This window comes from Mobula birostris, chromosome 3 (assembly GCF_030028105.1).
Source record: "Mobula birostris isolate sMobBir1 chromosome 3, sMobBir1.hap1, whole genome shotgun sequence".
In the NCBI taxonomy this organism is placed as follows: domain Eukaryota; kingdom Metazoa; phylum Chordata; class Chondrichthyes; order Myliobatiformes; family Myliobatidae; genus Mobula; species Mobula birostris.
In genome coordinates, this window is record NC_092372.1 from 123,609,760 (window position 1) to 123,631,457 (window position 21,698).

Here is a 21,698-nt window from a genome sequence, read left to right on the forward strand (position 1 = left end):
ATATCCCTCTCATTCTTTCCTGCCCAAAAGGCCTTTAAGGTGGTAACATTACTGCGTCAACCACTTCCTCGGGCAGCTTGTTCCAAATCAGGGGTTAATGCAAGCACACATTTTTCTGCTAAGGTTGGGTGAGATTAGAACTAGAGGTCACAGGTTAAGGGTGAAAGATGAAACATATGAGGGAAAACTTCTTCACTCAGAGAGTGGTGAGAAAGTGGTGGATGTGGGGGTTGATTTCAACATTTAAGAGAAATTTGGATAGGTGGATGGAGGTGGTATGGAGGACTATGGTCCAGGTACAGTCAATGGGACTAGGTAGATCAATGGTTCAGCATGGACCAGATGGGCCAAAGAGCCTCTTTCTGTGTTGTAGTGTTCTATGGCTCTATATACTGATCCCTATCTGGATATAAAAGCTGCCTGCTGGGTTCCTATTAAATCTCTCTCCTCTCACATTATACCTGTGGCCTCCACTGTCCCATTCCCCACCAGTGGGAAGAGGTCTATGTGCATTCGGCCTTTGTGTAGCCCTCGTGGTTTGAAACGCCTCAGTCTGATGCATCCACCTGAACTGGGTCAGGGATTCATTTTATTTAAAGATGAGCTTGATTTATCACATGCTTTACTTGCTAAGCCAGATTAAAAAGATCAAGGCATCAAGGCTGAGGTTGTAGGACGAACTGGTGATCAGCTCATTATTCCGTGAGGTTCACTCACCTCTGCACTGAACCGACTGTGTGTCTGTGTCCTGTACCCTGCGGTTTCTGCTGAACTGTGTGTCTGTGTCCTGCACCCTTCGGTTTCCACTGAACTGACTGTGTGTCTGTGTCCTGCACCCTTCGGCTTCCACTGAACTGACTGTGTCTGTGTCCTGCACCCTTCGGTTTCCACTGAACTGACTGTGCGTCTGTGTCCTGCACCCTTCAGTTTCCACTGAACTGACTGTGTGTCTGTGTCCTGCACCCTTCGGTTTCCACTGAACTGACTGTGCGTCTGTGTCCTGCACCCTTCAGTTTCCACTGAACTGACTGTGTGTCTGTGTCCTGCACCCTTCGGTTTCCACTGAACTGACTGTGTGCCTGTGTCCTGCACCCTTCAGTTTCCACTGAACTGACTGTGCGTCTGTGTCCTGCACCCTTCGGTTTCCACTGAACTGACTGTGTGTCTGTGTCCTGCACCCTTCGGTTTCCACTGAACTGACTGTGCGTCTGTGTCCTGCACCCTTCGGTTTCCACTGAACTGTGTGTCTGTGTCCTGCACCCTTCGGTTTCCACTGAACTGACTGTGTGTCTGTGTCCTGCACCCTTCAGTTTCCACTGAACTGACTGTGCGTCTGTGTCCTGCACCCTTCAGTTTCCACTGAACTGTGTGTCTGTGTCCTGCACCCTTCAGCTTCCACTGAACTGACTGTGTATCTGTGCCCTGCACCCTTCGGTTTCCACTGAACTGACTGTGTGTCTGTGTCCTGCACCCTTCGGTTTCCACCGAACTGACTGTGTGTCTGTGCACTCACTTTCAGAGGCTCTGCTGTTCATGCTACTTGTTTACATAGAAACATAGAAAACCTACAGCATAATACCGGCCCTTTGGTCCACAATGCTGTGCTGAACACATACTTACTACAGAAATTACCTAGGGTTATCCATAGCCCTCTATTTTTCAAAGCTCCATGTAGCTATCCAGGAGTCTCTTAAAAGACCCTATCGTATCCACCTCCACCGCCACCACCGGCAGCCCATTCCACGCACTCACCACTCTCTGCATAAAAAATCTACCCCTAACATCTCCTCTGTACCTATTCCAAGCACCTTAAAACTGAGTCCTCTCATGTTAGCCATGTCAGCCCTAGGAAAAAACCTCTGACTATCCACACAACCAATGCCTCTCGTCATCTTATGCATCTCTATCTGGTCACCTCTCATCCTCCATCGCACCAAGGAGAAAAGGCCAAGTTCACACAATCTATTCTCATAAGGCATGCTCCTCAATCCAGGCAACATCCTTGTAAATCTCCTCTGCACCCTTTCTATAGTTTCCACATACCTTCCTGTAGTGAGGTGACCAGAACAGAGCACAGTATTCCAAGTGGGCTCTGACCAGGGTCCTATATAGCTGCAACATTACCTCTCGGCTCTTAAACTCAATCCCATGGTTGATGAAGGCCAATGCACCGCATGCTTTCTTAACCACAGAGTCAACCAGCGCAGCAACTTTGAGTGTCCTATGGACTCGGACCCCACGATCCCTCTGATCCTCCACACTGCCAAGAGTCTTACCATTAATGCTATATTCTGCCATCATATTTGATCTACCAAAATGAACCACTTCACACTTATCTGGGTTGAACTCCATCTGCCACTTCTCAGCCCACTTCTGCATCCTATCGATGTCCCGCTATAACCTCTGACAGCCCTCCACACTGTCCACAACACCCCCAATCTTTGTGTTATCAGCAAATTTACTAACCCATCCCATCACTTTCTCATCCAGGTCATTTATAAAAATCACAGAGAGAAGGGGTCCCAGAACAGATCCCTGAGGCACACCACTGGTCACCCACCTCCATGCAGAATATGACCCGTCTACAACCACTCTTTGCCTTCTGTAGGCAAGCATTTCTGGATCCACAAAACAATGTGCCCTTGGATCCCATGCCTCCTTACTTTCTCAATAAGCCTGGCATGGGGTATCTTATCAAATGCCTTGCTGAAATCCATATACACTACATCTACTGCTCTACCTTCATCAATGTGTTTAGTCACATCCTCATAAAATTCAATCAGGCTCGTAAAACACGACCTGCCTTTGAAAAAGCCATGCTGACTATTCCTAATCATATTATGCCTCTCCAAATGTGCTTAAATCCTGCCTCTCAGGATCTTCTCCATCAACTTAACAACCACTGAAGTAAGACTCACTGGTCTATAATTTCCTGGGCTATCGCTACTCCCTTTCTTGAATAAGGGAACAACATCCACAACCCTCCAATCCTCCGGAATCTCTCCCATCCCCATTGATGATGCAAAGATCATTGCCCGAGGCTCAGAAATCTCGTCCCTCACCTCCCACAGTAGCCTGGGATATACCTCATCTGGTCCCAGCGACTTATCCAACTTGATGCTTTCGAAAAGCTCCAGTACATCCTCTTTCTTAATGCCTACATGCTCAAGCTTTTCAGTCCTCTTAAGTCATCCCTACAATTGCCAAGATCCTTTTCCATAGTGAATACTGAAACAAAGTATTCATTAAGTACCTCCGCTATCTCCTCCGGTTCCATACACACTTTTCCACTGTCACACTTGATTGGTCCTATTCTCTCACGTCTTATCCTCTTGCTCTTCACATACTTGTAGAATGCCTTGGAGTTTTCCTTAATCCTGATCACCAAGGCCTTCTCATAGCCCCTTCTGGCTCTCCTAATTTCATTCTTAAGCTCCTTCCTGCTAGCCTTATAATTTTCTGGATCTCTATTATTACCTAGTTCTTTGAAGCTTTTGTAAGCTTTTCTTTTTTCCTTGACTGAATTTTCAACTGCCTTTGTACACCACGGTTCCTGTACCCTACCATCCTTTCCGTCCCATTGGAATGTACCTATGCAGAACCCAACGCAAATTTCCCCTGAACATTTGTCACATTTCTGCCGTACATTTTTCTGAGAACATCTGTTCCCAAGTTCCTGCCTGATAGCTTCATATTTCCCTTTACTCCAATTAAACGATTTTCTAACTTATCTGTTCCTATCCCTCTCCAATGCTATGGTAAAGGAGATAGAATTATGATCACTATCTCCAAAATGCTCTCCCACTGAGAGACCTGACACCTGACCAGGTTCATTTCCCAATACCAGATCAAGTACAGCCTCTCCTTTTGTAGGGTTATCTACATATTGTGTCAGGAAACCTTCCTGAACACACCTAACAAAGTGCAACCCATCTAATCCCCTTGCTCTGAGAAGATCCCCAATATTGGGGAAATTAAAATCTCCCACCACAACAACCCTGTTATTATTACACCTTTCCAGAATCTGTCTCCCTATCTGCTCCTCGATGTCCCTGTTACTATTGGGTGCTCTATAAAAACACCCAGTAGAGTTATTGACCCCTTCCTGTTCCTAACTTAGACCCACAGAGGCTCAGTAGACAATCCCTCCACGACATCTTCCTTTTCTGCAGCCGTGACACTATCTCTAATCAACAGTGCCACATCCCCACCTCTTTTGCCTCCCTCCCTGCCTTTTCTGAAACATTGAAAGCCTGGCACTCTAAGTAGCCATTCTTGCCCCTGAGCCATCCAAGTCTCTGTAATGGCCACAACATCATAGCTCCAAGTACTGATCCACGCTCTAAGTGCATCTGCTTTGTTCGTGATACTCCTCGCATGAAAATAGACGCATCTCAAACCATTGGTCTGAGCATGTCCCTTCTCTATCACCTGCCTATCCTCCCTTTAACACTGTCTACAGGCTTTCTTGATTTGTGAGCCAACTGCCCCTTCCTTTGTCTCTTCAGATTGGTTCCCACCCCTCAGCAGTTCTAGTTTAAACTCTCCCCAATAGCCTTAGCAAACCTCCCTGCCAGGATATTGGTCCCCTTGGGTTCAAGTGCAACCCGTCCTTTTTGTACAGGTTTTTATTGTTTGCACAATTTGTTGTTTATTTTGCACACTGAGTGTTTGATGGGCTTTGTTGTGTGGGGTTTTTTAAATTGGTTCTACTGTGTTTCTTCGTTTTACGTCTGCCTGAATGAAGACAATTCTCAAGATTGCATATAGTATACAAACATTGATAATAAATGTACCTTGAACTTTATACAGTCGAAGCAAACAATGAAATGTGTCGTTTGCATCGATTCATATCGGCGAGACATTGGTTAATCACACAGAAAGCACCAGGGGTCACGGTCACACCCAGGGCTCTGCAGGCATGAGGCAGCCGATCTACCTGCTGTGTCTCTGTCCACGACGGGAATGGACGTGTTCAGAAACCCTTTCATTATTCTCACCTGGATATCAACAGCTGCTCCTGAGTTCAGCAGGACTTGTGCCATGGCCTCGTCCCCATTGCTAGCTGCGTACATCAGCGGGGTCATTCCCTGGTGGGTCGGAAAGCATTTGGTTAATAATGAGCTTTGAGACCAGGTGCCTGCATGCCCAGTGACTCCGGGCACAAGACAGTGGCTTGGCGTGCAGCAAACCTGAATGAAAAACACTGCACACAGCCTACGGTGGGGTGACTAATGCAACCACCGGCTGGACCTTGCTCCCGGGAAACAGACAGCTCAGATTAAGCTCTTTGTTTTTAATCTACACACCAGAAAAGAGGATTAAGTAATTAGCACATGGGAGCTGGCTTTTTTAGCTCTTCAGAAAAGTCGGAAGTTCAAAAGTAAATGTATTAATGGAAAATGGCCAATAATATCATGAAGGATCCCACTCATCCGGCTCATGGATTGTTTGTCCCACTCCCATCAGGGAGGAGGCTATGTAGCATCCACACCAGGACCACCAGACTTATATACAGACACTCTTGAGTCTAGCGTCACGTTATGGGCACAAAATCAATGTATGTAGCTATCTTACGTTTTTATATTTATTGTGTTTTTTTATTACTGTCTTCTTCATCTTATTGTGTTTCTTTTTTGTACTGGATCGGATCCGGAGTAGCAATTATTTTGTTCTCCTTTACACTTGTGTATAGGAAATGATCTGACACCATCTTGAATCTTGAGTTATTGAAGTATGTCTACGCTTCCATACACTACCTTGAGATTCATTTTCTTCACAGTAAGACAAAGAATTACAACAGAATTTATGAAAAACCAGACTGGCAAACAGCCAGTGAGCAAAAGACAAATTATATATCACAATATTCTGCAAAAGTCTTAGACACGTGTAAAACAATTCTGTAAAGCGAAGCCACTTTCAAACATAATGAGAAGTTTCAAAATATCAGAAAACTTACTATATAGAACAAAATCTATCAAAATAAACAAATAAATAAACAGTGAAAAATGAAATCAAATCAATATTTGGGGATGACCACCCTTTCTGCCTTTTAAACTGCATGAATTCTCTTTGGTACACTGTTGTACAGTTTTATAAGAAAATTGGCTGGTGCCTGTTCCAAGCTCTTCTGCCGACCAGGTAATTCCAGACAGCCTCGATGTTGAGATCATGGCTCTGTGGAGGCCACCTCATCTGTTGCAGAACTGCTTGGTCTTCTTTTTGCTGGAGAATATATTCTCAGATATACACACACACACAGAGCAAAAGGAGAGCATGGCTAGCTGGTGAGGATCCTTGATAATGGATGCTGCTTTCCTGCGACCGAGACACAACACGGTAACAGGACCTTGCGGCCCAACAAGCCTGTCCTGCCCAATACACACGTGTGACCAATTAACTGTGCTGGCATTGGAGAGGGTCCAGAGGAGGTTCACCAGAATGATTCCATGAATGAAAGGGTTAACGTATGAGGAGGGCTTGATGGCTCTGGCACTGTATTCACTGGAGTTTAGAAGAATGACGGGGGGTACTGAAAATCTCAGTGAAACCTATTGAGTATTGAAAGGCCCAGGTGGAGAGGACGTGGAGAGGATGTTTCCTATAGTGGGGGAGTCTAGGGCCACAGGGCACAGCCTAAAAATAGCAGGATGTCCCTTTACAACAAAGATAAGGAGGAATTTCCTTCGCCAGAGGGTGGCAAATCTGTGAAATCCTTTACCACAGACAGCTGTTGAGACCAAATCATTGGGTACATTTAAAGTGGGGGTTGATAAGATTCTTGATTAGTCAGGGTGTGAAAGCTTACATGGAGCAGGCAGGAGAATGTGGCTGAGGGGAAAATAAATCAGACATGATGGAATGCCAGAAAAGACTCGATGGGCCAAACCGTCGAATTCTGCTCCTATTTCTTATGGTCTCTTGATCTTAACCTACTAACTGGTGCGTCTCTGGACTGTGGGAGGAAACCGGAGCACCTGGAGGAAACACGCGTGGTCACGGAGAGAACGTACAAACTCCTTACAGACAGCGACAGGATTTGAACCAGAGTCGCTGGTGCGACTGCACCACCCACTTTCTGTAGCAGTCCGCTAGTCTGTGCAGAGTCCACATGGTGTCCATGGGCAAGGGTTTGGTGATTATTGGTTTTGGATTTCGGACTCAAGTTCACACAACGTGAATGATGTCACATCCGTGTAAAACGACATAGTGTGGGGCAAATGAATGGGAACAATGCGAGACCCGCACGTCCCACACGGAGACAAACAAGAGAATGCAAGTCATCTGTGGAGACTGCAGAGTCAAAATAGCACGTCAATACACAATGTGGGGTTATCTTCACCATCAGTAGACATTGGGTGTGTCTGGTGTCTCGGCAGCAACAACAAAAACAGAACAACGGCTAAGCACATCCCTCTCTCACCCTCACACATGCAGACGGGTGAGGTCTGAACGACCCACCTACAGGAAAGATACCAATAAGATCGAAAGAATGCACAGGAAATTGACAAGGATGTTGCCAAGACTTGAGGATCTGAGTTATAGGGAAAGGTTGAACGGGTTAAGAATTTATTCTCTGGAGCATAGAAGACTGAGGAGAGATTTGATTGATGTATACAAAATTATGAGGGGTTTAGATAGGCTAAATGCAAGCAGTCTTTTCCCACTGAGCTTGGATGGGACTACAACTAGAAGTCATGGGTTAAGGGTGAAAGATGAACTGTTTAAGGGGAATCTGAGGGGGGGTAGCTTCTTCACTCAGAGGATGGTGAGAGTGTGAATGTGGGTTCAATTTCAACATTGAAGAAACATTTGGATAGGTATACGGATGATAGGGGTATGAAAGGCTATGGTCCAGGTGCAGGTCGATGGGAGTAGGCAGATTCATCTCTAGCACTGGCTAGATGGGCCAAAGGGCCTGTTTCTGTGCTGTAGTGTTCTGTGACTCTGTGACTCCCAGACATCAGGCCTCCAAACCTCCAAACAAGTCAAATTCAGTTCTTGACCTTTCAGTTTTAACCTCCAAACTTGCTGACCTCTGACCTCTGAGGTCTCTGATTTCAACCTGCAGTCTTCACCGATCTCTGGGTATTGACCCCAGTAGTTATCGATCGCATGCAATGGTCTTGATCTCTTGGCTTGATGACCTCTGGTTTCAACCCCAAGGGTTGCCAAAGGCATCAGGACTTGCCAACTCACCTCTGTGAGCCTCCAATGCCAGGGATCACTAACCTCAGACTTCCAACCCCAGGACTCAACAACCTTGGGGATCACGGGCCCTCGTTCTCGAGGTCCTACAGACTCTCGGCCCTCCAGTCCTGGGAGGATCACTGGCCTCTGATCTCAGAGCCCTCTGCCTTCAACACCAACCCCACCTACTTCCTCGGACTCTACATTCACTGCCCCTGACCTCTCACACCACCCATCCCAGTCCCTAATCTCTAACCTGACCCCCAGCTCATCGTCATTGACATCGCTGAGCAGGCATTGACATGATGACCATTGGGTGCACTTGCAAGTGCACAGTTCAAACCTCTCAGAGTGAATTACCATGACAACAGGAAGGGGAAAGACTACAGAAAGTAGTGGATGCAATCCAGTCCATTACAGGTAAGCCCTCACTACGACTGAGCACATCTATAAGCAACACAGCCACTAGAAAGCAGCATCCATCATCAATAACCCCCACCACCCAGCACATGATCATTTCTCACTACTGCCATCAGAACAAAGGTACAGGAGCCTCAGGGCCCACACCACCAGGTTCTGCAACAGTTATTACCCCTCAACCATCAGACTCCTGAACCAGGATGAATAATCTTACTCACCTCAACAATGAACTGATTCTGCAACCAATCTTACTGTAAAAGTGTGCATTAGTTCCTAAGTTATTGGAGGATAGAATTCACCTTGCGTACTTTTGACTGTAAATGAACAAGATCAGCGTAGACTCCCAGTGCAGATAATGGACTGCCTTCATGAAATGCTGTCGATGATCGCATCCTCCAAATCTTCATTTTCATTGTAACATTCAAGATGATTGCCAATACCTTCAAATTTTCTGTAGTTTCTAAGTTGTTGAAGTAGTGAAATTTCACTCCCAGCCACCTCTGGCATCTCTAAGCCCGAATGCTTGAAACCACACTGAACAAAACAGTTCTGAATTGTCTTACTGCTTATTCTGACCAACTATCAGTGACAAAAATCATTGCTTTTTGAACACAAACACACACAACTGACACTATTGAAAAAATGTTCGCCTGAAGCACAGTGTGTAGTGACTAATGACCACACAAGTTCACGTGACTGATGCTAGTTAGAAAGTGTTCGGCAACAGTCTCCTGTCCTAACTAAGCAGCGTGGCGTCCCAAACAGATGAAGGGAATCCCAACCATTTTCTCGATTAATATTTGTATTGTTGTCCCAAATAAACACCTGCCCTGATTAACAAATGGCCCAATTAACTGCAATCCACAGTATCTGTGGATTATTTCTATATATATATGTGTAAACTCTACTATCTCTATACCTCTCTACCTATCTATCTCTCTTTCTCTCTCATATATAAAATGTGTGTGTGTGTGAGAGAGAGTGAGAGAGAGAGACGGCGAGAGAGAGAGAGAAAGAGGGGGTATGGGTGTATGTATATTTGCACAATGTGATTGGTTGGTTGTCAGTCTTTGTGTGTGTGGGTGAGAGAGAGAGTGAGTGTGAGAGAGAGAGTGAGAGAGAGAGGGGGGGGTATGGGTGTATGTATATTTGCACAATGTGATTGGTTGGTTGTCAGTCTTTGTGTGTGTGAGAGAGAGAGAGAGTGAGTGTGAGAGAGAGAGAGAGTGAGAGAGAGTGAGAGTGAGAGAGACAGTGAGAGAGAGAGAGTGAGAGTGAGAGTGAGTGTGAGAGAGTGAGAGGGAGTATGGGTGTATGTATATTTGCACAATGTGATTGGTTGGTTGTCAGTCTTTGTGTGTGTGTGAGAGAGAGAGAGAGAGAGAGAGTGAGAGAGAGAGAGGGGGTATGGGTGTATGTATATTTGCACGATGTGATTGGTTGGTTGTCAGTCTTTGTGTGTGTGTGTGAGAGAGAGAGAGAGTGTGTGAGAGAGAGAGAGAGAGAGAGAGAGTGAGAGAGAGAGGGGGGTATGGGTGTATGTATATTTGCACGATGTGATTGGTTGGTTGTCACTCTTTGTTTAGGCGTAGTTTTTTGTTTATAAATTCTATTGCATTTATTTTCCTATAAATTCCTGCAAGAAAATGAATCTCAGGATAGTATATGGTGGCACCTGCTGTATGTACTTTGACAATAAGCTGACATTGACTTTGATTTGATGTGAGCAGTCAGTCCTGCCTTTACTGCAGCCTCTCCCCTACCTGTTCATTAAGTGTGTTGATTCCATCCGGCCCCAGTAAGGCAACGGCAGCCGTCACCAGGTCCGTGCGACCGCTGCTCAGCATCTGAAATCCCAGATCCTGTTTCAGCTTCAGCTCCGCCTGCTCGGCATTCAGCCCACGGGATACGCACAGGGAGCTGGTGATCCTGTGGGAGACAGCAGCAGTGAGGGGACTGGATGCGCAATTCACCGGGTAGACTGTCAACAAGGAAAAGGGCGACAGATACAAAATGCTGCAGGGGCCCAGCAGGTCAGGCAGCAACTCAGAGAGCAATTAACAGTCGACGTTTTGGGCCAAGACCCTTCACCAGGACTGGAACGCCAGAATAAGCAGGTGGAGGGAGGGGAAGGAGGACCAGCTAGAAGGTGACAGGTGAGACCAGGTGGGTGGGGGGGGGAATGAATTGAGAAGCTGGGAGGTGATAGGTGGGAAGAGCAAAGGGCTGGAGAAGAAGGACTCCGACAGGAGAGGAGAGTGGACCAGAGGAGAAAGGGAAGTGGTGGTGGGGGTGGGGGGAGTACCAGGGGGAGGTAATGAGCAGGTGAGAAGAGGGAAGTGGGGGAAAGGGGAGAAAGAGGGTAATAAAGGCAAAAAACTTGAGGTTCAACAGTATCTCTGGTTTCCACCTTTAGCCCTGAACCCTCCTCTTCCTGTACACGGAACACACTGCCAGGGGTTCGGCAGCACATCAGATTCAGCAATTCCACTTGTGAATGTGCACGTGGCAGCTAATTGTTTCATTGTGATAGTATTTAACTCCATTCCTGGTTTTTGTCAAGACTTGTGCAAAGCAACACTTTGCTTCCTGCGTTCCACCTTTCCTGAGAAATTGGACTGTTGAGTCAACTGAATCTGAAGACGAGCGGTATTCGTTTAACTCTCAGTTGTTCCTTTCAGCCGCAGTGTAGGCTTCGTTTTCATCTGAGAGTTTTAGTTCACAGCCCTGTTTGGCCTAGTGTTTATTGTTTTCTTTTCCCTGTAACATTAAAGTCTGTGAACTATCGACCCGCACGGGCCATATCCATACCGGGTGACAGCAAGTCTCGACCACACAAAGATGCACCCAGCAGAGAGAGAGCAGCTGACCTTGGCCGGGAGGTTCATTGGTCAGAGTGATTCATCGAGGCAACAATGTTCTGCTGAAATTTCTATGTATAAACTCTTGTTTCTGTCTCCAGCGTGACAGAAGGATCTTGCCAAGTAATGGGCCCAGACATTTTGACATTGGTAGCTTGAAGAGGGTGCCTTCTATTCTCAGTGCATGTCCTGACTCTACATTCCGAGAGTCCCGAGTCTACGTACCGAGCTTCTCTAGTCTACATTGCGTTTCTCCGGTATCCATTCCTAGCTTTTCAAGTCACAAGAATCCATGTTCCCAGCTTTGTGGTCCCGTGACTCAGGTCTGCATAACAAATGAGCGCTTCAAGCAAACTTATCAACTGATTCAACAAATCATCATTCAAGTCAACAATGTAAATTCTGGAAGAGCCCTACTCCAAAACCTGTTCCCTAGCTGGAGTGTGCAAACACACAAGTAACCCGATCAAGAGTATTTTTAACCTCCCGATGAAAGTCATGGTAGAGACAGGGAAAATTGAACTTTTATGCAGCAAATTAAACAGATCTACAGAGAACCAGCCAGCTTAGCGATGACGTCTTGATCTGTAAAATTGAGTGTATATCCTAATTGCCTCTGGAAAATTGTGAAAGATAAAACAGTGAACAAGATTTGAGAAGGTTCCTTCTCAGTTTTAAGTTTCATGCTTTCAAGGATCATGTTTTCAAAGTTTCCCAAGGACTTTTCTCTATGTTCCCAAGGGTTTTATTTTTCCGATTGTTTCCAAGGCTTATTCAATGTGTTTAGGGGTTTTCAATATCCTCCCCATCTCAAGGATTCCCAAGCCTCCCTCCCGGCCCCGCCCGAGGATCCTTGATCCCACTCCAGGTTCCCTGGTCTCTCAGTCTGTGGTTCCCAGGTCTCATTGTCTTTGGATCCCCAACTCTCCCTCTCGAGTTCCCCATGTCTCCCCCTCAAGTTCCCCAGGTCTCTCGAGTTATCCCTGGATCTCGAGTTTTCAGGTTTTCCTGGGCTGTCAGGTGTCAGCTATCGGGAGTGGGGGGGGGGGGTTCTGTAGTGACTACACACCTGTTCAGGACATCAGAACATTGGACTCTGAGGTTTTTAGAGCACCTGAATTGGTTAATTGTTGCTTAACAACAGCTATTAATGGTTTAAGAGTTCCTTGTGTTTTTCTCAAGCGACTTGCTCTTTGTAATGCGGTTTCCTGGTGCTTTCTGCTTAAGTTTATTTCGATGGGCTCAGGGGTTCTGTGCTAGTCTTCTTGTTGAAGCAGATGCCCGATTAGCTCCAATTGGAGGGTTCCCATTTTGAGAACAATTTGTCTCACGGTGTCACTTGGTCGAGCTACTTTTTTCTAAGCTCTTGTCTGTGTCTCTACGTGGAAGTCTTTGGCTCTGATATTGGCAGTGCACACCATGGCACTTGTCTACCAGCATCACTGAAGACCATCTTGTACAAGTCCCTCATCCGGGACTTCCAGCGGACACGGGTCTGTGGCACCTCAGGGGCTGTGCCTAGAGAGGGGGGCCCTGGCACAACCACGGATTCGGCAGCGCAGTGGATTCGGCAATTGCTCTTGTGAATATGCACGTGTCAGCTAATTATTTTACTGTGATAACTCCATTCATCCCGTCGTGGTTTTTGTCGAGACTTGGACACAGCAACACTTTGCTTCCTGCATTCCAGCTTGCCTGAGAAATTGGACTGTTGAGTCAGCTAAATCTGAAGACTACCGGTATTCGTTTAACTCTCAGTTGTTCCTTTCAGTCGCAGTGTAGGCTTCGTTTTCCCTTTGAGAGTTTTAGTTAATGGCCCTGTTCGGCCGAGCGTTTATTGTTTATTTTCCCTTTAACACTGTTCGCATTGAAGTCTGTGAACTATCGACCCTCATCAGTGTCTCCCACTCCGCACTTTGGCCATACCCATACCGGATGACTGGGAGTAGAGACTGAATCCTATTCTTCACATACACAGAAAGCACTGCCAGGAGTGGGAGCAGAGAATTGAACCCTACTCAATTATAACATGAGGACTTGGCCTTTTCTTCTTGGAACGAAGGAGGATGAGAGGTGACCTGATAGAGGTGTATAAGATGACGAGAGGCATTCATCTGGTGGATAGTTAGAGGCTTTTTCCCAGGGCTGAAATGGCTAACATGAGAGGGCACAGTTTTAAAGTGTTTGGAAGCAGGCACAGAGGAGATGTCGGGTAAGTTTTTTTACGCAGAGAGTGGTGAGTGTGTGGAATGAGCTGCCAGTGACAGTGGTGGAGGCAGATACGATAGGGCCTTTTAAGAGGCTCCTGGATAGGTACATGGGGCTTAGAAAAACAGAGAGCAATGGGTAACCCTAGGTAATTTCTAAAGTAAGTACATGTTTGGCACGGCATTGTGGGCAGAAGGGCCTGTATTGTGTTGTAGGTTTTCCATGTTTCTTTGTTTCTACTCTTCTCATACACAGAATACACTGCCAGGGGTGGTAGGAGAGTCTTTTTCCACAGGGATGGAATGGCTAATATGAGGGGACATAATTTTAAAGTGATTGGTGGAAAATATAGAGGGCTGCCAGAGGCAAGTTTTTTTTATACTGAGAGTGGTCAGTCGTGGAACACCCCTGCCAGGGGTGGTAGTAGAGCGGGGCTTCTCAACCTGGGATCCATGGACCTCTCGGTTAATGGTAGGGGTCCATGGCATAAAAAAGGCTGGAATCCCTGTGGCAGAGGGATTTTAACAGACTCATGAATGATAGAAAAATGGAGGAAATGGTTAGATTGATCTTAGAGTAGGTTAAAGAGTCGGCACAACATTGTAGGGGTTGAAGTGTTCTATCCTCTAACAACCACACTTGGAGCAGTGTGTTCAGTTCTGCTCGCCTCATTAAAGAAGGATGTGGAAGTTTTGGAGAGGGTGCAGAGATTTACCGGGACGCTGCCTGAGGACAGGTTGTGTGAGCTGGGGCTTTTCTCTTTGGAGTGAAGGATGAGAGGCAACTTGATAGAGGTGTACAAGATGATAAGATGTACAGACAGAGTGGACAGCCAGAGACGTCTTCCCAGGGTAGAAATCGGTAATAAAAGGGGGCATAACTTTAAGGTGCTTGGAGGAAGGTTTGGGGGTCAGATATAAAGATGTAAAAAGGGAGTGGTGGGTGTATGGAGCACCCTGCCAGGGGTGGTGGTAGAGATAGATACATTAGAGACATTTAAGAGACTCTTAGCTAGGCACATGGACCATTGGAAAATGGAGGGCTGTGTAGCGGGAGGGAAGGGTTAGATTGATCTTAGAGTAGGTTAAAAGGTCAGCACAGCACTATGGGCCTGAGGACCTGGGCCTGTACTGTTGTATGAATGTTCTATAAGTCCAAACTGAGTACGATTCATCCAGGGAATGAAGATTAATGATTGGCTTTCATGAAAAGCAGGAATTCACTACACAGGAACATCAGTGTTACTCAGGCAAGTAAACTGTGGGTCAGAAGAATATTGATTTAAATGGACTCAACTCAGTATCAGTGGCGCCCAATTAGTGCAGTGCGTACACTTGCAGATTTCCTGAGCAATATGACTGAAAGGGTGGCCACGCTATAGAGTTCTGACAAAGGGTCTCAGGCTGGAAACCTTGGTTCTGTCCCCCACGCCCAGTTGGGTCAGCAAGTCTTCTCGCAACTTTTTGACATCTCAGTTCTTCATAGACCCTTCAAGGCTGTGTTTTTAAAAACACCGGTAGTGTGTTCACCTCTTCATCCTGTGTTTTTAAAAACGCTAACAATCTGTTCACCTCCACAGACCACTCACTTTTTAATCTCCACATCTTTATAAACTTGGCCGACCATCTTTCAAAGCACTTTTTAAATTTAGAGATGCAGCACGTTAACAGGCCCCTTCCAGCCTAACGAGCCTGCACCGCCCAATTGCACCCATGTGAACAATTAGCCAGCTAACCTACAAGCTCAACCTGGGACGCTGATGCTCTTCTAGCATTACTAATGGTAGTGCTACTAACCCACATGCCTTTGGAATCTGGGAGGGAACCAGAGCCCCCAGAAGAACGTACAAACCCCTCACAGACAGCGGCTGGAATCCAACTATCGATCGCTCGCGCCGTAACCATGTTACTCTAAACCACTGCACAGCTGTGCCGACCCAAAGTATTGACACTGAACAACTGTATTCCCCAACAGGCAGGAAAGATGTGGTGGCATTGGAGAGGGTCCAGGGGAGTTTCGTGAGAATGATTCCAGGGATAAAAGGGTTAACGTATGAGGAACATTTGATGGCTCAGGACCTGTGCTCGCTGGAGTTCGGAAGAATGAGGGAGGATCTCATCGAAACATTTCAAATATTGGAAAGTCGAGATAGGGTGGATGTGGAGAGGGTGCTTCCCATCACAGGACAGCCTCAGAATAGAAGGATTTCATTTAGAATGGAGATGACAGGCAATTTCTTTAGCCAGTGGGTGGTGAGTCTGTGGAATTCATTGTCACGGATGTGGAGGCCAAGTCATCAGGTATATTTAAAGTGGAGGTTGATTGGCTCTTCATTAGGCAGAGCCTCATAGGATACAGGGAGAAGGCAGGAGAATGGTATTGAGAGGAATAATAAATCAGCCAAGATAGAATGGTAGAGCAGACTCTATGGGCTGAATGGCCTAATTCTGCTCCTATGTCATATGGTCTGATAGTTGTAGACCAAGGAGGAACAGAAAATCAGTGCTGACCTGAGTTGCCGTGGTTCACAATCGACGCCCGGTAACAGTAACCTGGCAGCCTGTCGAACATCAATACTGTCCACTGTCAAGGTGTTCCTACACTCTGCCTGAGCAACGCAAACCCTGATCCACTCGACCATTGGCGGCAGAACCTCGTACAGCCTGTGGAGGACAAAAGGGAGCAGAGGTGATTATAACCTGGACACAAAAGGTGAGCAGGAAGCAGCTACTCTTCACACATGTATTGGCAGTCCCTGAATAAGAAACAGGTTCTGTTTCTACTGAGGTCCCGAAGCAAATTTATTATTCAATAACAGTAACTATAAAAGTCAGGTTTATTTATCAGATGTTCATTGAAATACACAGTAAATCAGATGTGATGGGAAAAGGCTGGAGAACGGGATTCAGAGGGATAATAAGTTCAGTGTGACTGAACAGTGGAGCAGACTAGATGTGTCAAATGGCCTAATTATGCTCCTATGTCTTATGGAGATGTGCCATTCACGTCATCGACCAACACAATCCGAGGTTGCGCAGCAGGAAGCCTAGAAGTATGGCCATGCTTCCACCGCCAACGTAGCCGACCTACAAATTACTAACCCGAACCTATTTATCTTTGGACTGTGGGAGAAACCCGAACACGTGGGCAAAACCCACAGAGGCACAAGGAGAAAGTTCAAACACCCGACAGACAACAGTGAGTATTGACCACTGATCGCTGACGCTGAAAAGTGATGCACTGACTTACACCACCTTCGACACTGACAATACCACCAACCTTCCACGCTGTACACAAAACAACCAACCTTCCACACTGTCCACAACACCACCAACCTTCCACACTGTCCACAACATCACCAACCTTCCACACTGTCCACAACATCACCAACCTTCCACACTATCCACAACATCACCAACCTTCCACACTATCCACAACACCACCAACCTTCCACACGGACCACAACACCACCAACCTTCCACACGGTCCACAACACCACCAACCTTCCACACTGTCCACAACACCACCAACCTTCCACACTATCCACAACACCACCAACCTTCCACACTGTCCACAACACCACCAACCTTCCACACTATCCACAACATTACCAACCTTCCACACCGTGTACAACATCACCAACCTTCCACACTGTCCACAACACCACCAACCTTCCACACTGTCCACAACATCACCAAGCTTCAGCACTATCCACAACACCACCAACCTTCCACACTGTCCACAACATCAGCAACCTTCCACACTATCCACAACACCACCAACCTTCCACACTGTCCACAACATCACCAACCTTCCACACTATCCACAACACCACCAAACTTCCACACTGTCCAAAACACCATCCTTCCACACTGTCCACAACACCACCAACCTTCCACACCGTGTACAACACCACCAACCTTCCACACTATCCACAACATCACCAACCTTCCACACTATCCACAACACCACCAACCTTCCACACGGTCCACAACACCACCAACCTTCCACACGGTCCACAACACCACCAACCTTCCACACTGTCCACAACACCACCAACCTTCCACACTATCCACAACACCACCAACCTTCCACACTGTCCACAACACCACCAACCTTCCACACTATCCACAACATTACCAACCTTCCACACCGTGTACAACATCACCAACCTTCCACACTGTCCACAACACCACCAACCTTCCACACTGTCCACAACATCACCAACCTTCAGCACTATCCACAACACCACCAACCTTCCACACTGTCCACAACATCACCAACCTTCCACACTATCCACAACACCACCAAACTTCCACACTGTCCAAAACACCATCCTTCCACACTGTCCACAACACCACCAACCTTCCACACCATGTACAACATCACCAACCTTCCACACTGTCCACAACACCACCAACCTTCCACACTGTCCACAACATCACCAAGCTTCAGCACTATCCACAACACCACCAACCTTCCACACTATCCACAACATCACCAACCTTCCACACTATCCACAACACCACCAACCTTCCACACTGTCTACAACATCACCAACCTTTCATACTGACCACACCACCAACCTGCCACACTGTCCACAACACCACCAACATTCCACACTGTCAATAAAATCACGAACCTTCCACACTGTCCAGAACACCACCAACCTTCCACACTGTCCATAACATCACCAACCTTCCACACTGTCCATAACATCACCAACCTTCCACAGTGTCCACAATACCACCAACCTGCCACACTGTCCATAACATCACCAACCTTCCATACTGACCACAACACCACCACCCTTCACACAGTCCACAACACAACCAACCTTCCACACTGTCTACAACACCACCAACCTTCCAAACTGTCCACAACATCACCAACAATTCCATACTATCCAAAACATCACCAACCTTCCACACTGTCCACAACACCATCAACATTTCCACACTATCCACAACATCACCAACAATTCCATACTAACCACAACATCACCAACCTTCCACACTATCCACAACACAACCAACTTTCCACACCGTGTACAACACCACCAAACTTCCACACTGTCCACAACACCATTCTTCCACACTATCCACAACATCAGCAACCTTCCACACTGTCTAGAACACCACCAACCTTCCACATTGTCCACAAAACCACCAACCTTCCACACTATCCACAACACCACCAACATTCCACACTGTCCACAACATCACCAACCTTCCACACTGTCCACATCACCAACCTTCCACAATGTCCACAACATCACCAACCTTCCACACTGTCCACAACATCACCAACCTTCTACACTATCCACATCATCACCAACCTTCCACACCATCCACAACACCACCAACCTTCCACACTGTCCACAACATCACCAACCTTCCACTCTATCCACATCACCAACCTTCCACACTATCCACATCATCACCAACCTTCCACACCATCCACAACACCACCAACCTTCCACACTGTCCACAACATCACCAACCTTCCACTCTATCCACAACATCACCAAACTTCCACACTGTCCACAACATCATCAACTTTCCACACTATCCACAACACCACCAACCTTCCACACTGTCCACAACACCACCAACCTTCCACACTGTGCACAACATCACCAACCTTCCACACTGTCTACAACATCACCAACCTTCCACACCGTGTACAACACCACCAACCTTCCACACTGTCCACATCACCACCAACCTTCCACACTGTGCACAACATCACCAACCTTCCACACTGTCCACATCACCACCAACCTTCCACACAGTCTACAACATCACCAACCTTCCACACAGTTTACAACATCACCAACCTTCCACACTGTCCACAACATCACCAACCTTCCACACTGTGCACAACATCACCAACCTTCCACACTGTCCATAACATCACCAAACTTCCACACTGTCCACAACACCACCAACCTTCCACACTGTCCACAACATCACCAACCTTCCACACTGACCACAATACCACCAACCTTCCATACTGTCCATAACATCACCAACCTTCCACAGTGTCCACATCACCAACCTGCCACACTGTCCATAACATCACCAACCTTCCATACAGACCACAACATCACCAACCTCCACACTGTCCACAACACCAAACTTCCACACTATCCACAACATTACCAACCTTCCACACTGTCCACAACATCACCAACCTTCCACACTGTCCACAACATCACCAACCTTCCACACTGTCCACAACATCACCAACAATTCCATACTAACCGCAACATCACCAAACTTCCACACTGTCCACAACACCACCAACCTTCCACACTGTCCACAACACCACCAACCTTCCACACTGTCTACAACAGCAACAACCTTCCACACTGTCCACATCACCACCAACCTTCCACACTGTCTACAACAGCACCAACCTTCTACACTATCCACAACACCACCAACCTTCCACACTATCCACAACATCACCAACCTTCCACACTGTCCATAACATCACCAAACTTCCACACTGTCCACAACACCACCAACCTTCCACACTGTCCATAACATCACCAACCTTCCACACAGTCCACATCACCAACCTTCCATACTGACCACAACACCACCAACCTTCCACACTGTCCACAACATCACCAACAATTCCATACTATCCAAAACATCACCAACCTTCCACACTTTCCACAACACCATCAACATTTCCACACTATCCACAACATCACCAACAATTCCATACTAACCACAACATCACCAACCTTCCACACTAACCACAACACAAACAACTTTCCACACCGTTTACAACACCACCAAACTTCCACACTGTCCACAACACCATTCTTCCACACTATCCACAACATCACCAACCTTCCACATTGTCCACAACACCACCAACCTTCCACACTATCCACAACACCACCAACATTCCACACTGTCCACAACACAACCAACTTTCCACACCGTGTACAACACCGCCAACCTACCACACTGTCCACAATACCAACCTTCCACACTGTGCACAACACCACCAACCTTCCACACTGTCCACAACACCACCAACCTTCCACACTGTCTACAACAGCACCAACCTTCCACACTGTCCACATCACCACCAACCTTCCACACTGTCTACAACATCACCAACCTTCCACACCATCCACAACATCACCAACCTTCCACACTGTCCACAACATCAGCAACCTTCCACACTGTCTAGAACACCACCAACCTTCCACACTGTCCACAACATCACCAACCTTCCACACTATCCACAACACCACCAACCTTCCACTATGTCCATAACATCACCAACCTCCACACTGTCCACAACATCACCAACCTTCTACACTATCCACAACACCACCAACCTTCCACACTGTCCACAACATCACCAACCTTCCACACTGTCCACAACACCAACTTTCCACACTATCCACAACATTACCAACCTTCCACACTGTCCACAACATCACCAACCTTCCACACTATCCACAACACCACCAAACTTCCACACTGTCCAAAACACCATCCTTCCACACTGTCCACAACACCACCAACCTTCCACACCGTGTACAACACCACCAACCTTCCACAATATCCACAACATCACCAACCTTCCACACTATCCACAACACCACCAACCTTCCACACTGTCTACAACATCACCAACCTTTCATACTGACCACACCACCAACCTGCCACACTGTCCACAACACCACCAACATTCCACACTGTCAATAAAATCACGAACCTTCCACACTGTCCAGAACACCACCAACCTTCCACACTGTCCATAACATCACCAACCTTCCACACTGTCCAGAACACCACCAACCTTCCACACTGTCCATAACATCACCAACCTTCCACACTGTCCATAACATCACCAACCTTCCACAGTGTCCACAATACCACCAACCTGCCACACTGTCCATAACATCACCAACCTTCCATACTGACCACAACACCACCAACCTTCACACAGTCCACAACACAACCAACCTTCCACACTGTCTACAAC

At 46.8% G+C, this 21,698-nt stretch overlaps 1 protein-coding gene across 3 annotated transcripts in view; it reads right to left on the reverse strand.

The window, feature by feature from the left end:
- Positions 1 to 21,698, reverse strand: part of LOC140195258 (ankyrin repeat and BTB/POZ domain-containing protein 3-like) — an 80,759-nt gene that overhangs the window by 28,581 nt on the left and 30,480 nt on the right. For all 3 annotated transcript variants that reach the window (XM_072253312.1, XM_072253311.1, XM_072253313.1), the window contains exons 4-6: positions 16,190 to 16,342; positions 10,374 to 10,539; positions 5,001 to 5,090 (exon numbers count right to left, since the gene is read on the reverse strand). In XM_072253312.1, coding sequence (XP_072109413.1) covers positions 5,001 to 5,090; positions 10,374 to 10,539; positions 16,190 to 16,342 — 409 coding nt within the window. The remainder of the gene's footprint in view (positions 1 to 5,000; positions 5,091 to 10,373; positions 10,540 to 16,189; positions 16,343 to 21,698) is intronic.